The following is a 13188-nucleotide window of genomic DNA, read 5'->3' as shown; positions in this document are numbered from 1 at the left end:
ACAGGTGCAATTAACTGTTGGTATGACATCTATTCACGTTATTGCCAGCTACAGGACTCCCTCCATGAATCAGGATGCCCATTCTGCCTATTTGGATCTACTTGAGTCTATCAAGATACATCTAAGTACCATGGTTTTGGGCGACCTTAACTACCCATCCATTAACTGGGTAAATTACTCATGCTCAAACTCATTTGCCCAAAGGTTCCTTGACCTGGTTAACTTCAGTGCCCTGGACCAGTTGGTTGACACCCCCACAAGAGGTGCCAACATCCTGGATCTGGTGCTTACCAGTATGGGGGACCACTGTAGCACCCCCACTGTGAGGTCTTCCGTGTTGAGAACTGACCACAAAACAGTAATTCAACGTAACTATCACACCTGACCCCCCCCCCCCCTAGCAGCAACTAAAGTAAAAAAAAAATCTCCAAAGCAGATTATAATCTCTTAAGAGATGGTATAAATAGCTTCACTGCACCTCCCCCCTCAGATGGAACTGGCAACTATGCTGAGTTCTGCACCAGTACTTTATACAAACACCTGTATAACTGCGTTGGCTTGGCTATACCTGACAGGACCAAAACAAGCTCCTCAAGGAAGAGCAAACCTGCCTAGTGGCCAACTGCCATTAACATGTTTTACAGTAAGAAGAAGAAATTGCTGTCTAAGAGTAAGAGGAAGTGAGTGCCCTAAACTGGAATCACTCCCTTCTCAGCTTAAGCATGTAAATAAGACTTCTTGTGAAGTCCTCCAAGCAAACTGCGAATCCAGATTAGCTTCCTCAACTACGGACAACTATAAGGTGTTCTTTAGTCACATCTGTAACTGAAAAGGAAAGGCCCAGATTTGTGCCAAATGTAGTTAATGATACCACATATACTGAGCCTGTGGACATAGCTAACCTGTTGGCTGATAGGTTGTGTGAAAACTTCACTCCCCTGTCACTGCCACACGTACACCATGACATCCCTACCACCTGTCACCTACCTAGTATCTCTAAAGAGCAGGTCATAAAAGCCCTCTCTAAGGCCAAAAACACAGCATCTATGGGACCTGATAACATCTCAGGCTGCATCCTACATGGGCTCCAACAAGAATTAGCAACACCATTGGGTACTCTTTCAGTCGTAGTCTAAGCATCGGCTTCGTCCCAGCTGAATGGAAAATGGCCTCCATTGCTCCCTTGTACAAAGATGGTGCTTCCACAGACCCTGGGAATTCTAGACCTATTAGCCTGACTAGCCTTATCTGCAAGGCCATGGAGCAAATCATCATGGACCTTATCAGCAAAGATATAGTCATTTCCAAACACTTGATCCTACTCAGTTTGAATTTGTCAAAGGGAGGTCATGCCTGTTAAACCTGGTGGACTTCTTTGAGACAGTCACCAAGGCCCTGGACGAGGGGTGAGATCTGTGTATACAGCCTGCCTAGACTTAGCCAAGGCTTTTGACAGTATCCCCCACTTTGGTATCATTGACAAACTCACCTAGCTAGGTATCAGCCCTTGTATCGTTAGATGGGTAGCTAACTGGTTCAATGACAGAACTCATAAAGTCAAAATAGGGGAATCCACCCCACAACAGCAGACCTGTAACCAGTGGTGTTCCACAGGGATCAGTCCAGGGACCTCTACTGTTTGGAATCTATTTCTCCGAAGTACAAGTCAAACTAAAGGTCTATGGCTGACAAGCTTTGCTGATTACTGCAAACTGGGAGCAGTCATATAATCTCCAAATGATGTCAGTATCCTACAAGAGGGTCTTACACAAAGCAATAACTGGTGCCAAAGTCATGGCCTTAAACTCAATGCAAAATAATATATTATCATCCCTTTCGATAAGAGCGATGTTCCTGCTAATTACCAAATCAATAGCAACACCCCAAGTACACCCTCAGTGGTGAGAGACATGGGCACACAGGTTGACAAGCAACCTTACCTTTGATCACCATGTCTCCACAGTGGTAAGTTGGGCATTCTATATTGCTCATCTTATAAATAAGGGCATTGCCTCCAGAAAAAAAAGAAGTTATAACCTCCCTGTACTCTTCCCTCATCAGGCCAATAATTGAGTACAACATCCTTTTGGTATATACCTTTCCAAGCAATTGCAGAGACCACAGAGGTTCCTCACAAGGAAAATTCAAGGTCTTCAGCATCTGTCCTATGTGTATTGTCTGAAATCACTGTTACTTTATTCTGTTTCATACAGAGTACTCTGAGTCGATTTCTGCCTTGCATATAAGGCAATCTCTGACCCTGCATTATTGGAAGTGCTGCATATCCACAAGTCAGATAGTACTCGGGTTACTCATATCCACAAGTCAAATAGTACACGGGTTACTCACTTTAAAGACCTTAACCTGATATGTGACATTAATAAAACCTGCTTGAGGGACAGATTTGTCTCCCAGAGGTTACCACACCTTTAGAACAGACTCCCACTTCATGTCAAACAGAGCACCTCATTGGCCCTCTTCAAATGCAATCTGGACGATTAGATGGGTAACCATAAATTCAACCCGGGGGTTCCATCTGTGTCCCTCTTGGACGGGGCAATAGGTGCTGATCTTGGAAATAAGGTTAGAGCTTAGCTAGGCTTGTAAGGGCCCAAGGGCCATTAGCCTAGTAATTTCCTATGAATGGAAAATAATTCCTGAAAACAAGTTTGATAAATATTGTCTATAGACACTGAATATGCCATATGCGTTAATTTTATTGTATAAATTAATAGATATCTCTCTTTCAGATTTACACTGTCGGATTCACATATAATAATCTTAGAGGTGCGTCAGTGCATATAATGTATATGTGGTTGAGAGCTGTTGTCTGTAACTATATACAGTGTAACTGATAATAAGGCATCTGAATTGCTATCGGTTTAATATTTTTTTTTCTTATTCTGTAACCATTGTGCCATTTTTCTAGACAGATTGTGTCCAGTTCATAATTTCCTTTTAGAAATTGCTGCAGTTTTTTCACTTTAACGAGTACATATTTATTGGCAAGTGTCCATGAAAATGGCTTCAGGTCACTGGGTTTTATGGCTCTTATAATATGTCTACAAATGTTAAAAAGATATAAAAGAAAAAGTGAAATGAGTAAAGCATCAAAAACATTTTGGATACAGATCCAGGTGAGCTCTTAATTACCTTTACAAATTAAAACAGAATACTTATTTTTTCTCAGTTTTATAGGGATAATTACTGATATCTGACATTGTCTTCTGCTGTACAACCAACTGTATTTTGTTTGTTTTACTCTAGAATAATCCCAGCAGTAAAATGGTGAATAGCAACAGTCCAGTTACCAAAACACATATAAAGCGGTTTACCTTCTTCTGCATGGCACTCTCTCTAACGGTAAGTGTGTCACTTGTTAGATAACTAAACCTCAGACTGGCTGCTTACCTAGCAGATGTCCTTAATTGTACTTTCCATAATGCCAACATCTGGAAACAGGCTTGATGTGTAAGTTGATATAAGACTTTCAAACTGTTACATTTCCATTTTCAGTAATCAGTTGTACAGGAATGAAAAACATAAGGAAAATAAATTGGTAGAGCTGTCAGTGCTCTGTTTGCAATAACCCATTCTGTGCTTCACTATCCACAAGTTAAGTTTCATGTGCATGTTGCTTCGTATGGCACTGAAGGTCTTCTAGAACATCAAGAATATTCTTGGCCTTCGTATTTACTTTTAACATGATCAGCCCTCGTCCTTTAATTTTTACATACAACTTAAGCTTATTCTCTTAATTTCTACATACCCTAGGAGTCCTTAATCGAGCCACAAAATTTTTAAGACAGCATAATTAAAGTGTATAAAACAAATTAGACTCTCACTGAAAGTTATAATTTTCTAGAATACTGCAACATAAGCCTTCTCCTGACTGTAGGTGTCGCATGGAGTTTCCAAAACAACTAATCGTGTATGTGAATAAACGTGTATACTTTGCACTGTCATTTATTGTTTCATACATTGTGTTTGGCCAACATATTCGGAGGTACCCAAGCTTACTGCCATGTGGATTGTATTTGGGATGTATTTCGTTGTTGTGAAAGGTGTACTAATATGCTTGATTTGCAGTACTCTAAGATGACTTAGCATCTCCTAGATGTCGCGTTACTGAAAATAAGGAGCCTTTTAGAATTCTTTGATTACGCCAAACTCTAAAGCCCAGCTTTTGTCTGCAGAGCTATGCTAACACACCCTTTAGTTTTTAATGAGATCATCGCATTTTTCACTGGGGAATAATGTTATGAGCCTCTGTGTTGTATAAAGTGGGTACTTTTCTTTTGTCACAGATGGGCAAATTTATTTCTGGTTTAAGAAAGAGGTTAGACTTTCTGAGTGCATTTCCTTCGGCAGTAACAGTGATGGTGTTTCTTCAAAGTTACTCCATAATGAGTTGCATGCTGATGTGTTTATACATGCAAAGCCAAGTCTAGAGAGAGTGGAAAGCTGGAATTTTGTTAGACACAACTCCTGTTTCCTGCCATATAAATGGATGCACATTTGTCTGAGCCTGACTTTTTTCAGTTTTCTAGGAAATGTTGTAAGGCCATTCTTCTGGTAGATGATTTGTCTTGGTTTCTTGTAGGGTTGCCACATTTCTGACAATTAAGAATTCTGGGTTTTAGTCTAGAAATCTTTTTTTAGTCAATGTTTGTTTGGTATTTCGAATCATCCAGAGTTCTTAACATTTCTGATGTTCATTTTTCCCATACTGTATGTGTTTCATTCAGACTTCCTAAACTTAGTTAAAGTTCTGTGCCAGAATTGTCTTTTGTTTGTTTTTAATGGCAACCCAGGAGGAATGAAATGTGATCACTGTCAAGAGCTTGTATTTTCATCAGCCCAGTTCTCTGCATGTTATATCTCATCAGAAGTAAACAAAGCCTGCAAACCCGAGCATTTGGTGTGTATTAAAATTATTAGTCTGCCCTGCAGCTACACTTATTTTTGTTGTATAAAACAGTAGTAGTTGTTGTTGACTCTGGTATAAGTAGTATTGTGGATGACTAAAGAAAATGTGTTTAGGAAAATGCGATGCACTTACAAGCAACAGCAGAGAAATAGTATTTATTATTCTACCTGCCCTCATTACCCCAGTTTGATTCTTGTTAGTCGTTCATGCATATGTGATGTAATAGTTTCACCAAAAAAAAAACAAATATATATATATATATATATATATATATATATATATATATATATATATATATATATATATATATATAGATAGATAGATATTGATATAGCTATATATATATATATATATATATATATATATATATATATATATATATATATATGGATCTAGGACACATGGCCGAATACACGCTTTACCGAATATAACACTACCGAGCTGAACTGAACGAAAGCGCATTTAACTGAAAACACATTCAACCGACGCACAAATTGCCGAAAGTACATGCTGCGGATTAATGTAGACACACCCAAGTGCATAATACAAGTGTATGTGAACTGAAGAATTCCCCATCTGTGTTATTATTCCTTGAAGTAATGATCGTCAAATAAAATCAGCAATCAACTGAAATCTGACTGCTGATGCCATGCTACAAATCTCTAAATCAATTTGTAATAAGTTTGCAATAGCTTCCACAAACTGTATATTGGTATATATCTTGTGCTCCAGAATAGTTAAAAACTGAGCTTGCCGATGTACTAATGATTTCTTTTTAGGGGTTGGAGGACACCCAGCAGAAAGACTGCAACGAATCTCATCCACTCCATTTTGTTCACGCACAACCGCATCCAACACATGATCCAAATCCCAAATATGTTTTCCTGCTATACATTTTAAACATATATCCAGTGCTGTGGACATTTTTTTGTACCCTTTTCCTGACTGATACTTTACAACAATGAGATCCCTTTGATGCTCTGTAAGCTCTCTGCGAACCATGACTTTTGCTGTAGCAGGCAACTGAGTAAATGTCAGGAAAATCCTACTAGAACAGGTGAACTTTATTTGGGGTTAATCAGAGTCTCTTTAATTGATGACAGGTGTGTACCCAAGAAGACTGAATAAAACTGTCTTTCGGCTTTTTCCGGTTAGGGGTCGCCACAGCGGAACTCCGGTCCGCTAATGATTGGCAGTAGATTTTTACGTGCTGGCATCTCTTGAATATAAAGAATTATTATGGCAAATTAAACTAAATGCCACAAAACCACCAGGTCTTAATGACGCCATAAGTATTAACAGTGCCCTTAAACTACGAAGAGCAAGACTATAGTGGAATCACCCAATGCAAAGGTGATAAATGTTCCTAATGGTTTTTTGTTGATTGAAGCAATATTATATCTAAAGACATGTCTGTTTGTTGCGAGCAAGGATGAATACAGGATGACAGCTTCAGTATTGGCTAGGTAAAAAGAAGTTCACAATGTCCACACTTGTTTGGCACTAATTCAAATTTGCACAACATATAGTAAAGCAAGATCCTTTATTAAGTAGACATAATATATAAATATATTTAAAAGTGTTTTATTAATGTTTTTTAGCAGAACTTTTTTAAACATTGAGTATTTATTCTTATAGGAAGTAGCTTATATTGGTATATTTAAGTGACCCATATTATGATTAATAACTAATGTTTTATGGCAGTTATTTATTTATATAAACTATTTAAAAGTATGAAGGATTGCACTCTAATAAAATTTTCTTGTAGTCATTAATTTCTATACATTTTTTCAACTACTAGGTCTCTTTCAAGTAAAACAAACTTTTTACTTTATATGTTTTAATTAAATTTGTTGTTTGTGGACTCCTAATATTGTATGTAATAATGTTATGGTATGTAGTGAAAACGTTTTGTGTAATATTTTTATTTAATGAAGTTTTTAAGAAAAGTTGAAATGAATTTGCTAAGATGGCTTTTAGCACCAGGGATTGCTTAATTAAGCGCAAGTAATTTAAATTAATTACAACCAATAATAACATGATTGGGAAGGAAAAAGCATATAAAAACGGAAGGTATTCCCAGTTTTAATTGTCTTGAAAAAGCCTGGGAGAGCCCGGGCGAAAGCGCTTGACTGCATCAGTGTCTTTATCTGTGAGCTGTCTGTTTTCTGTGGATAACGAACGTGCGAATAAAAGATTTTTGTTTGAAGAACATTTGCTTCCAGGTTCTGGTGTTTGCTCTGGCCGTGAGCTGTTGCTTCTTGGTTTAATCGTTTTTCTGCTTTGGATTACTATGACAGGTGTGTACCCAAGAAGACTGAATAAAACTGTCTTTCGGCTTTTTCCGGTTAGGGGTCGCCACAGCGGAACTCCGGTCCGCTAATGATTGGCAGTAGATTTTTACGTGCTGGCTTGCCGGGCCTAACGCACAACCTTCAACGAAGGAATGCCCATTCACGCATGTCGACACACAGAAGACACTCTAACTGAGAATCGAATGTGCAACATCTAACTGTGAGGCGACAACGCTACCGCAGCACCACCACCGCAGTATTACCCAAGAAGACTGAATGCTGTAATTAAATCAAAAGGTGCTAAAGTATTAGTTTGGGTCTGTATTGAAAGAACGAAAGTTACAAAGTGCGAATGGTCAGATGAGCGAAAACGCCACAACTCGAAAACGTTATTGTGGGGGGCTGAGCCCCCAACACCCCCGCTAAATATATATTCCAACTCTGAGATTGCAGTAGGGCAAATATTCCGATCTTCACTGTACTGCATTAAAAAAAACAGACTTCGAGTTGGTGGCATTTTCGCTCATCTAAGCATTCACACTTTGTAACTTTCGTTCTTTCAATATGTAACCTATTAGTTTAAGGGTGTGCAAACTTATGCAACCAGCTTATTGTATGTTTTTGTATATATATATTTTTTCTCGTAACAGATTTGTTTTTCAATTGAATTGTACAGGTTATAGGTCACATTAAAGGTGGGAAAAGTTTTGAAATGATTTATTGTGGTCTCATTTTTCATATTTATTTTATTTGTAGTTTGTTAACCGGGAATAGTCCATTGGGCCAATATTGAGCCCTTTTTCAATGGAGGCCCGGGGAGAAAAGCTCCAAGTGCATGCAAAAAATATATTGGCAGTTAATGCAGTTATTAGAGAGAAAGCTCCAAGTACATACAGAATTTGTTGCCAGTTAATACAGTTATAGGAAAAAAAAGTTTCAACTACATTCAAAATGTATTGGCAGTTAATACAATTTTAAAGCAAGAAGTTGTAATGAAAAACAGTCAACTGAGATAGTACATATTTTTTTTTTCTTTGGAAGAACATAGTTGTTACACAATTTAAGGAGAGAAGCTGGAGAAGGAACAGAAAGGGGAAGCTAGAGGTTGAGATGTGGAGATTGATTGCAAGAAATGTGTAGGGGAAGTTTAGGAGGGGTGGGAGCAGGAGCATTCCCAGGTGGAGGAGAGATAAGAGTAGAGAAGGGACTTAAAGGCAGAAGGATTTTGGGTGGTCCGAATATGGGGAGGAAGCGAGTTCCATTTTCGTGCAAGAGAGAAGGCCAATAGTGATTGGCCAGGAGTACGAAGAGGTTTGTGCAGTTCAAGTAGGTTCTGATTATTGGATCTAAGAGAACGGCCAGGAAGGTGCATTGTGAGTGTGGACGACAGTGAAGGGCAGTGGGAAGGGTTGAAAATAAGTTTATGGGCAGTAGAGAGTTGAATGAAAGAGAGATGATTGGGGGATTCTAACCAATTCAGTGAATGTAAGGAGATACTGTGGTGAGAGAAAGATTTGGAATTTGTAGCAAACTTGGAGATTTTATCGTGGCAGGAGGCCAGCTTAGTTTTGAAGGTACTTTGAAGGTTGGTGAGAATTGAAGCACCATATAGGAGGGAGAGGAAGGAGGTAAGTGTTAGACAGGGTAAGCCTAGTTGAGGAGGTTAGGTAGTGGTTATGGCGGTAAAGCATACCTAGCTTCTAGTGGGTTTTCTTGATGTTTTCTTGAATGTGTATGTCAAATTTTAGATGTTGATCAGTAAAGACTCCGAGAAGCTTGGTGTGAGGGACTAGTTTAATGGGAGTCATGTTTTGGCTTTTTATAGTGAAAGAGTTTTTGTCTATTGTGTAGTTCTTAGTAGGGTAAAAAATCATGAGTTTAGTTTTAGTTGCATTAAGGGCTAGATGGTTATTTAGCATCCAGGTCTCAGTGCAACTAAAGACAGCCTGTGTTAGTTGGATAAGTCTGGGGAGAGAATCAGCTGAGCAGATGATAGTAAAGTCATCCGCATATTGGACAAGTTTAGCACTGGCCATGCAATGGTGGAAATCGTTAATAAAGATATTAAATTGTAAAGGGTCTAAGATAGACCCTTGGGGCACTCCTGTGAGGGTATCAAGGAAAGAAGAGGTGCAGTTGTTCCATTTAATGGACTGTTGCCTGTTTGAAAGATAGCTGGAAAACCAATTTATAGTTGGGAGAGAGAGACTGAGGTGTGAGAGCTTTGACAGTAATAGGTTATGGGAAATGGTATTGAAGGCTTTTGATAAGTCTAAGAACAGAGAGGATACAATATTACCAGAGTCTTGGGCATGGTTGATTATGTCAAGGAAGGATAAGAGGGCTGAGGAAGTACTATGTGGGGTCTGAAACCATGTTGTGTAGGGGACAGGAGGTTATTGTATAAGAGGAAGGAAAGAAATTGTTGGTGAATACATTTTTCAAGTATTTTTGCGATAGGGGAGAGTATGGCTATGAGGCAGAAGTTAGGGATGTCATTGTTGTCGCCTCCCTTAGGTAAGGGGATGATGAATGCCTTTTTCCAAAGCAGGGATACATAGGATTCCAGGATGGAGCGGTTGATGAGAATGCAGATGGGGTAGGCTATGCTGTCAGCAGCTAATTTTAGAAAGTTTGATGGAAGGTTATATGGGGCATTAGAGCAAGGTTTTAATTTACTGAGAAGTTTTTTAACAGTGTTGACAGGGATTGGTTTGAGGGAGAAAAGAGGGGGGAAGGTAAGATTATTGGCAGAGGAAGAGGGGTTGGTTAAGAGAGGGGCAGAGGTGGGAGGGGGAGAGTGGAATTGGTGGCAGGGGAAGAGAGGTTGGTGGAGATTGGGGCAGAAGAGGCTAGTGAGCTAACAGGAAAGATGTGGTAAGTTTGGCTATAGAGTCAATAAAGGAGTTAAAGTTGGTGGCTATGGTATGGTCAGGAGCAGAGGGGTCAGGACAGGGGTTTCCTTTTCTGCCAGGTTTGAAGAGGGTGGTGATACTACCCCAGAATTTCGTAGGATTAGATTTGCAGTTGTTTTGGAGTTTTGAGTAGTAGGATCTACGATCGAAGTGTTTTACGGTGTTGTGCAGTTGTTTATATTGATTGAGAATGTAGGGTTTTGAGTTTTTGGTGGAGTTTCCAAATTTTGTCATGTGAGTGCATAAGAGTGATGGTGTTTTTGGAGGGCCATGGGGCAATTTTGGATTTCACTCTTTTAGTTCTGGGAGGGTGGCCGTGGTGGTGCAGCGGGTTAGCATTGTTGGCTCACAGCAAGAGGTTCTACCGTTCGATTCTCAGCTGGAGCACCTTCTGTGTAGTCTGCATGTCCTTCCCATGGTTGAGTAACATCTAAAGACATGCAGGTAGGTGTGTGCATGAATGGGTGTGCCTTCTTTGAAGGTTGGGTGTCTGGCTGGCAACTTGACACCGTAAAAATCCACTGCCAATCATTAGCGGACCGGAGTTCCACTGTGGCAACCCCTAACCGGGAAAAGCCAAAAGACTTTAGTTCTGGGAGGGGCAAAGGTATTTAGTATGTTGGTGAATACAGAATTAAATGTAGTCAACAGCGTTGTCAAGGGGAAGAGTTTTCAAAGGGCTCCAATTTATTAGTTTTAAGGTATCAGAGAAGGATTGAGGATTAAAGTTACCGAAGGTGCATGTTGTAATATAGTTGTGTAGTAAGTGTAGGGGGGATGGGGAGCAGGTTGCAAAGGCAGGAAGGTGGTCACTGAGGGAGTTGGGCAAGATACCACTGTCAGAGATACTGTTGGGGTGGAAGAATAATACCGGAGGAGGTGTCTTTATTGGGTCGAGTAGGAGAGTTGATTAATTGAGAGAAACCGTATAGGTTTAGGTTATGGGAAGTAGTGGTAGAGTGACTAGAAGACCAGTTGATGTTAACATCCCCTAGGATATATCTTATAGAATGGGGATATTGTTTCCTGGTGGGATGTAAAGCGTAGCTATGACTATACCTTTATGGTTATTAATCTTTAGTAGAGTGATGGTCATTTCAGCTGTGAAGAATTTAGGTATGGGTTTGGTATAAGGTGTTAAAGTTAGAATTTAGGTATGAGGTTGGTATAAGGTGTTAAATTTAGGTAGGAGGAGAAGAGAATGGCTACTCTAACACCTTTCTTCATGGTTCTGTCTTGCCTAATAAGTTTGTAATTGGGGGGATTATTTCAGTGTCATGATATTATATCACAAAAACCTGGCATTTTAACAGGGGTGTGTAAACTTTTTATATCCACTGTGTGTGTGTGTGTGTGTGTCTATATATATATATATATATATATATATATATATATATATATATATACACACACACACACACACACACACACACACACACACACACACATATACACACATACTAATGTGATAAGAATCCTGTGAAAATAATGTGTAATTATACACAAACTGAAAATTTATTTGTAATAGGCGGGGCCAGGGGCAGATCAAAATATGTGGTAGCTCCTTGACATGCTAGCTGAGTGGTTTTAGTTTTTCAGACTGTAGTGCTAAGATGACTTTTTAATGTTATTACTGCAATTCCAACTGCATTCTGCTTACCAGGTTGTATGAGCCGTAGTTTGCCTGACTGCTTACAGCTTTTAAAACTTAAAGGAAATATGTTTGTGTCCATTGATTCCTTGAACTCTGAGCTTCTGCATAGCATTTTGTGACATATAGTGATCAGGAGTCTGAGTTTTTTACAGATAATTGTTTCCCAAGATAGATGTTTCCTGTTGTCCATGTGCATAACAGGGGATATTCTTTGTAGAAATTCTCCATCAGAACCATCTAATCTGCATAATCCTCATTATTTTTAAGTAAAGTTATTATTAGAATTAGTTTTTTAGGGGGGGGGGGCACAAACAAAGAAGAAAATGAAGACTGAAATAAGAGCCTGAGGGGGATGAAGTTTTTGTTGTTTCACTACACCTTCGTGTCACACACCGTGCAGCAGACAAGTAGAATCTTTTGCCATTGCATTAAAGAAAATCTCCTTTACTATGAGTCATGTTACAGGAGTCATGTTTAAGGTTCACAGAGATCAGTAAGGCAAGTAATATACTTTGTTTCATATCTGCAGAAGTCATTTGAGTCATAAATGTGTTACAGTCCTCAAGAAAAAAAAAAAAGGGTATGTTAAAATGGGCTATGTATCGGGTATGGAGAGGGATGAAGCAAAGATGGAAGAAAATAAGGTTGTGTTTGAAGGTATAATGTATCTTTTGTCTGGACTAAACCAGTAAAGTACAATACATGTGAACATGCATTCCTTTGTGTGTATATAGTCACACAGTCCTGACTAAACCAGAAATCTGAGTGAACCTGAATCATAAATTATTTGAAGAAGACACCTAATGTGGTCCAGTCTGTCATCTTCATGAATAAGGTCTTTAGGTATCTGGTGACTTTATAGGTACACTGGTACATGAGATTGTAGAGTGGGAGACAATAACTTCCAGGCATACCTCTCAACTGTCCAGATTTTCACAGAATGTCTAGATTTTTTTGCCTCGTTTTTGTTCTGTTCCTCATAAAAGTTTTGGTTTTCTGGCAAATCATCACAGGTCTAGAATCAGAAAATAACGACAACCATTTGAGTTTCAGACTGCATACCCTTTAGAAAATTCACATTGTTCCAGAGCAAAGTGTTTTATTCTGTCAACTTTCTAAGCTTAGAAGGACAATATGTAAAATGTTTGTCCCTATTTTTGGGCCTCCCCTCCACCCCATTATGTATGCCTTTGTCCATATGTCTTGCGCTACAAAGTTGAGAGTTATGCTTGCAGGAAAAATAAATGCCCATTGTTGTATTCTTCAGGAGGGTACTATACAAAACTGTAAGAGGCTATGTTTCCGATGATGTAATATTTAGTGCAGTGGTCTGTCTGTCTGTAAATTCATTGAGTATATTACATGTGGGAGTAGGGCTTTTCATATGTTCCTTCA

General features: G+C 39.0%; 1 protein-coding gene across 1 annotated transcript in view; it reads left to right on the top strand.

The window, feature by feature from the left end:
• The window catches only part of ANKH (ANKH inorganic pyrophosphate transport regulator), a 1474332-nt gene that overhangs the window by 1156814 nt on the left and 304330 nt on the right, over positions 1-13188 (top strand). The window contains exon 8 of the mRNA XM_044065217.1: positions 3268-3363. Within this exon, the coding sequence (XP_043921152.1) occupies positions 3268-3363 (96 nt within the window). The remainder of the gene's footprint in view (positions 1-3267; positions 3364-13188) is intronic.

The sequence above is a fragment of the Protopterus annectens genome, chromosome 3.part0, assembly GCF_019279795.1.
Source record: "Protopterus annectens isolate FY-2018-M chromosome 3.part0, PAN1.0, whole genome shotgun sequence".
Classification (NCBI taxonomy): Eukaryota; Metazoa; Chordata; order Ceratodontiformes; family Protopteridae; genus Protopterus; species Protopterus annectens.
Note: the sequence above shows the minus strand (reverse complement) of the source record. Positions and strands in the feature narration are given on the sequence as shown.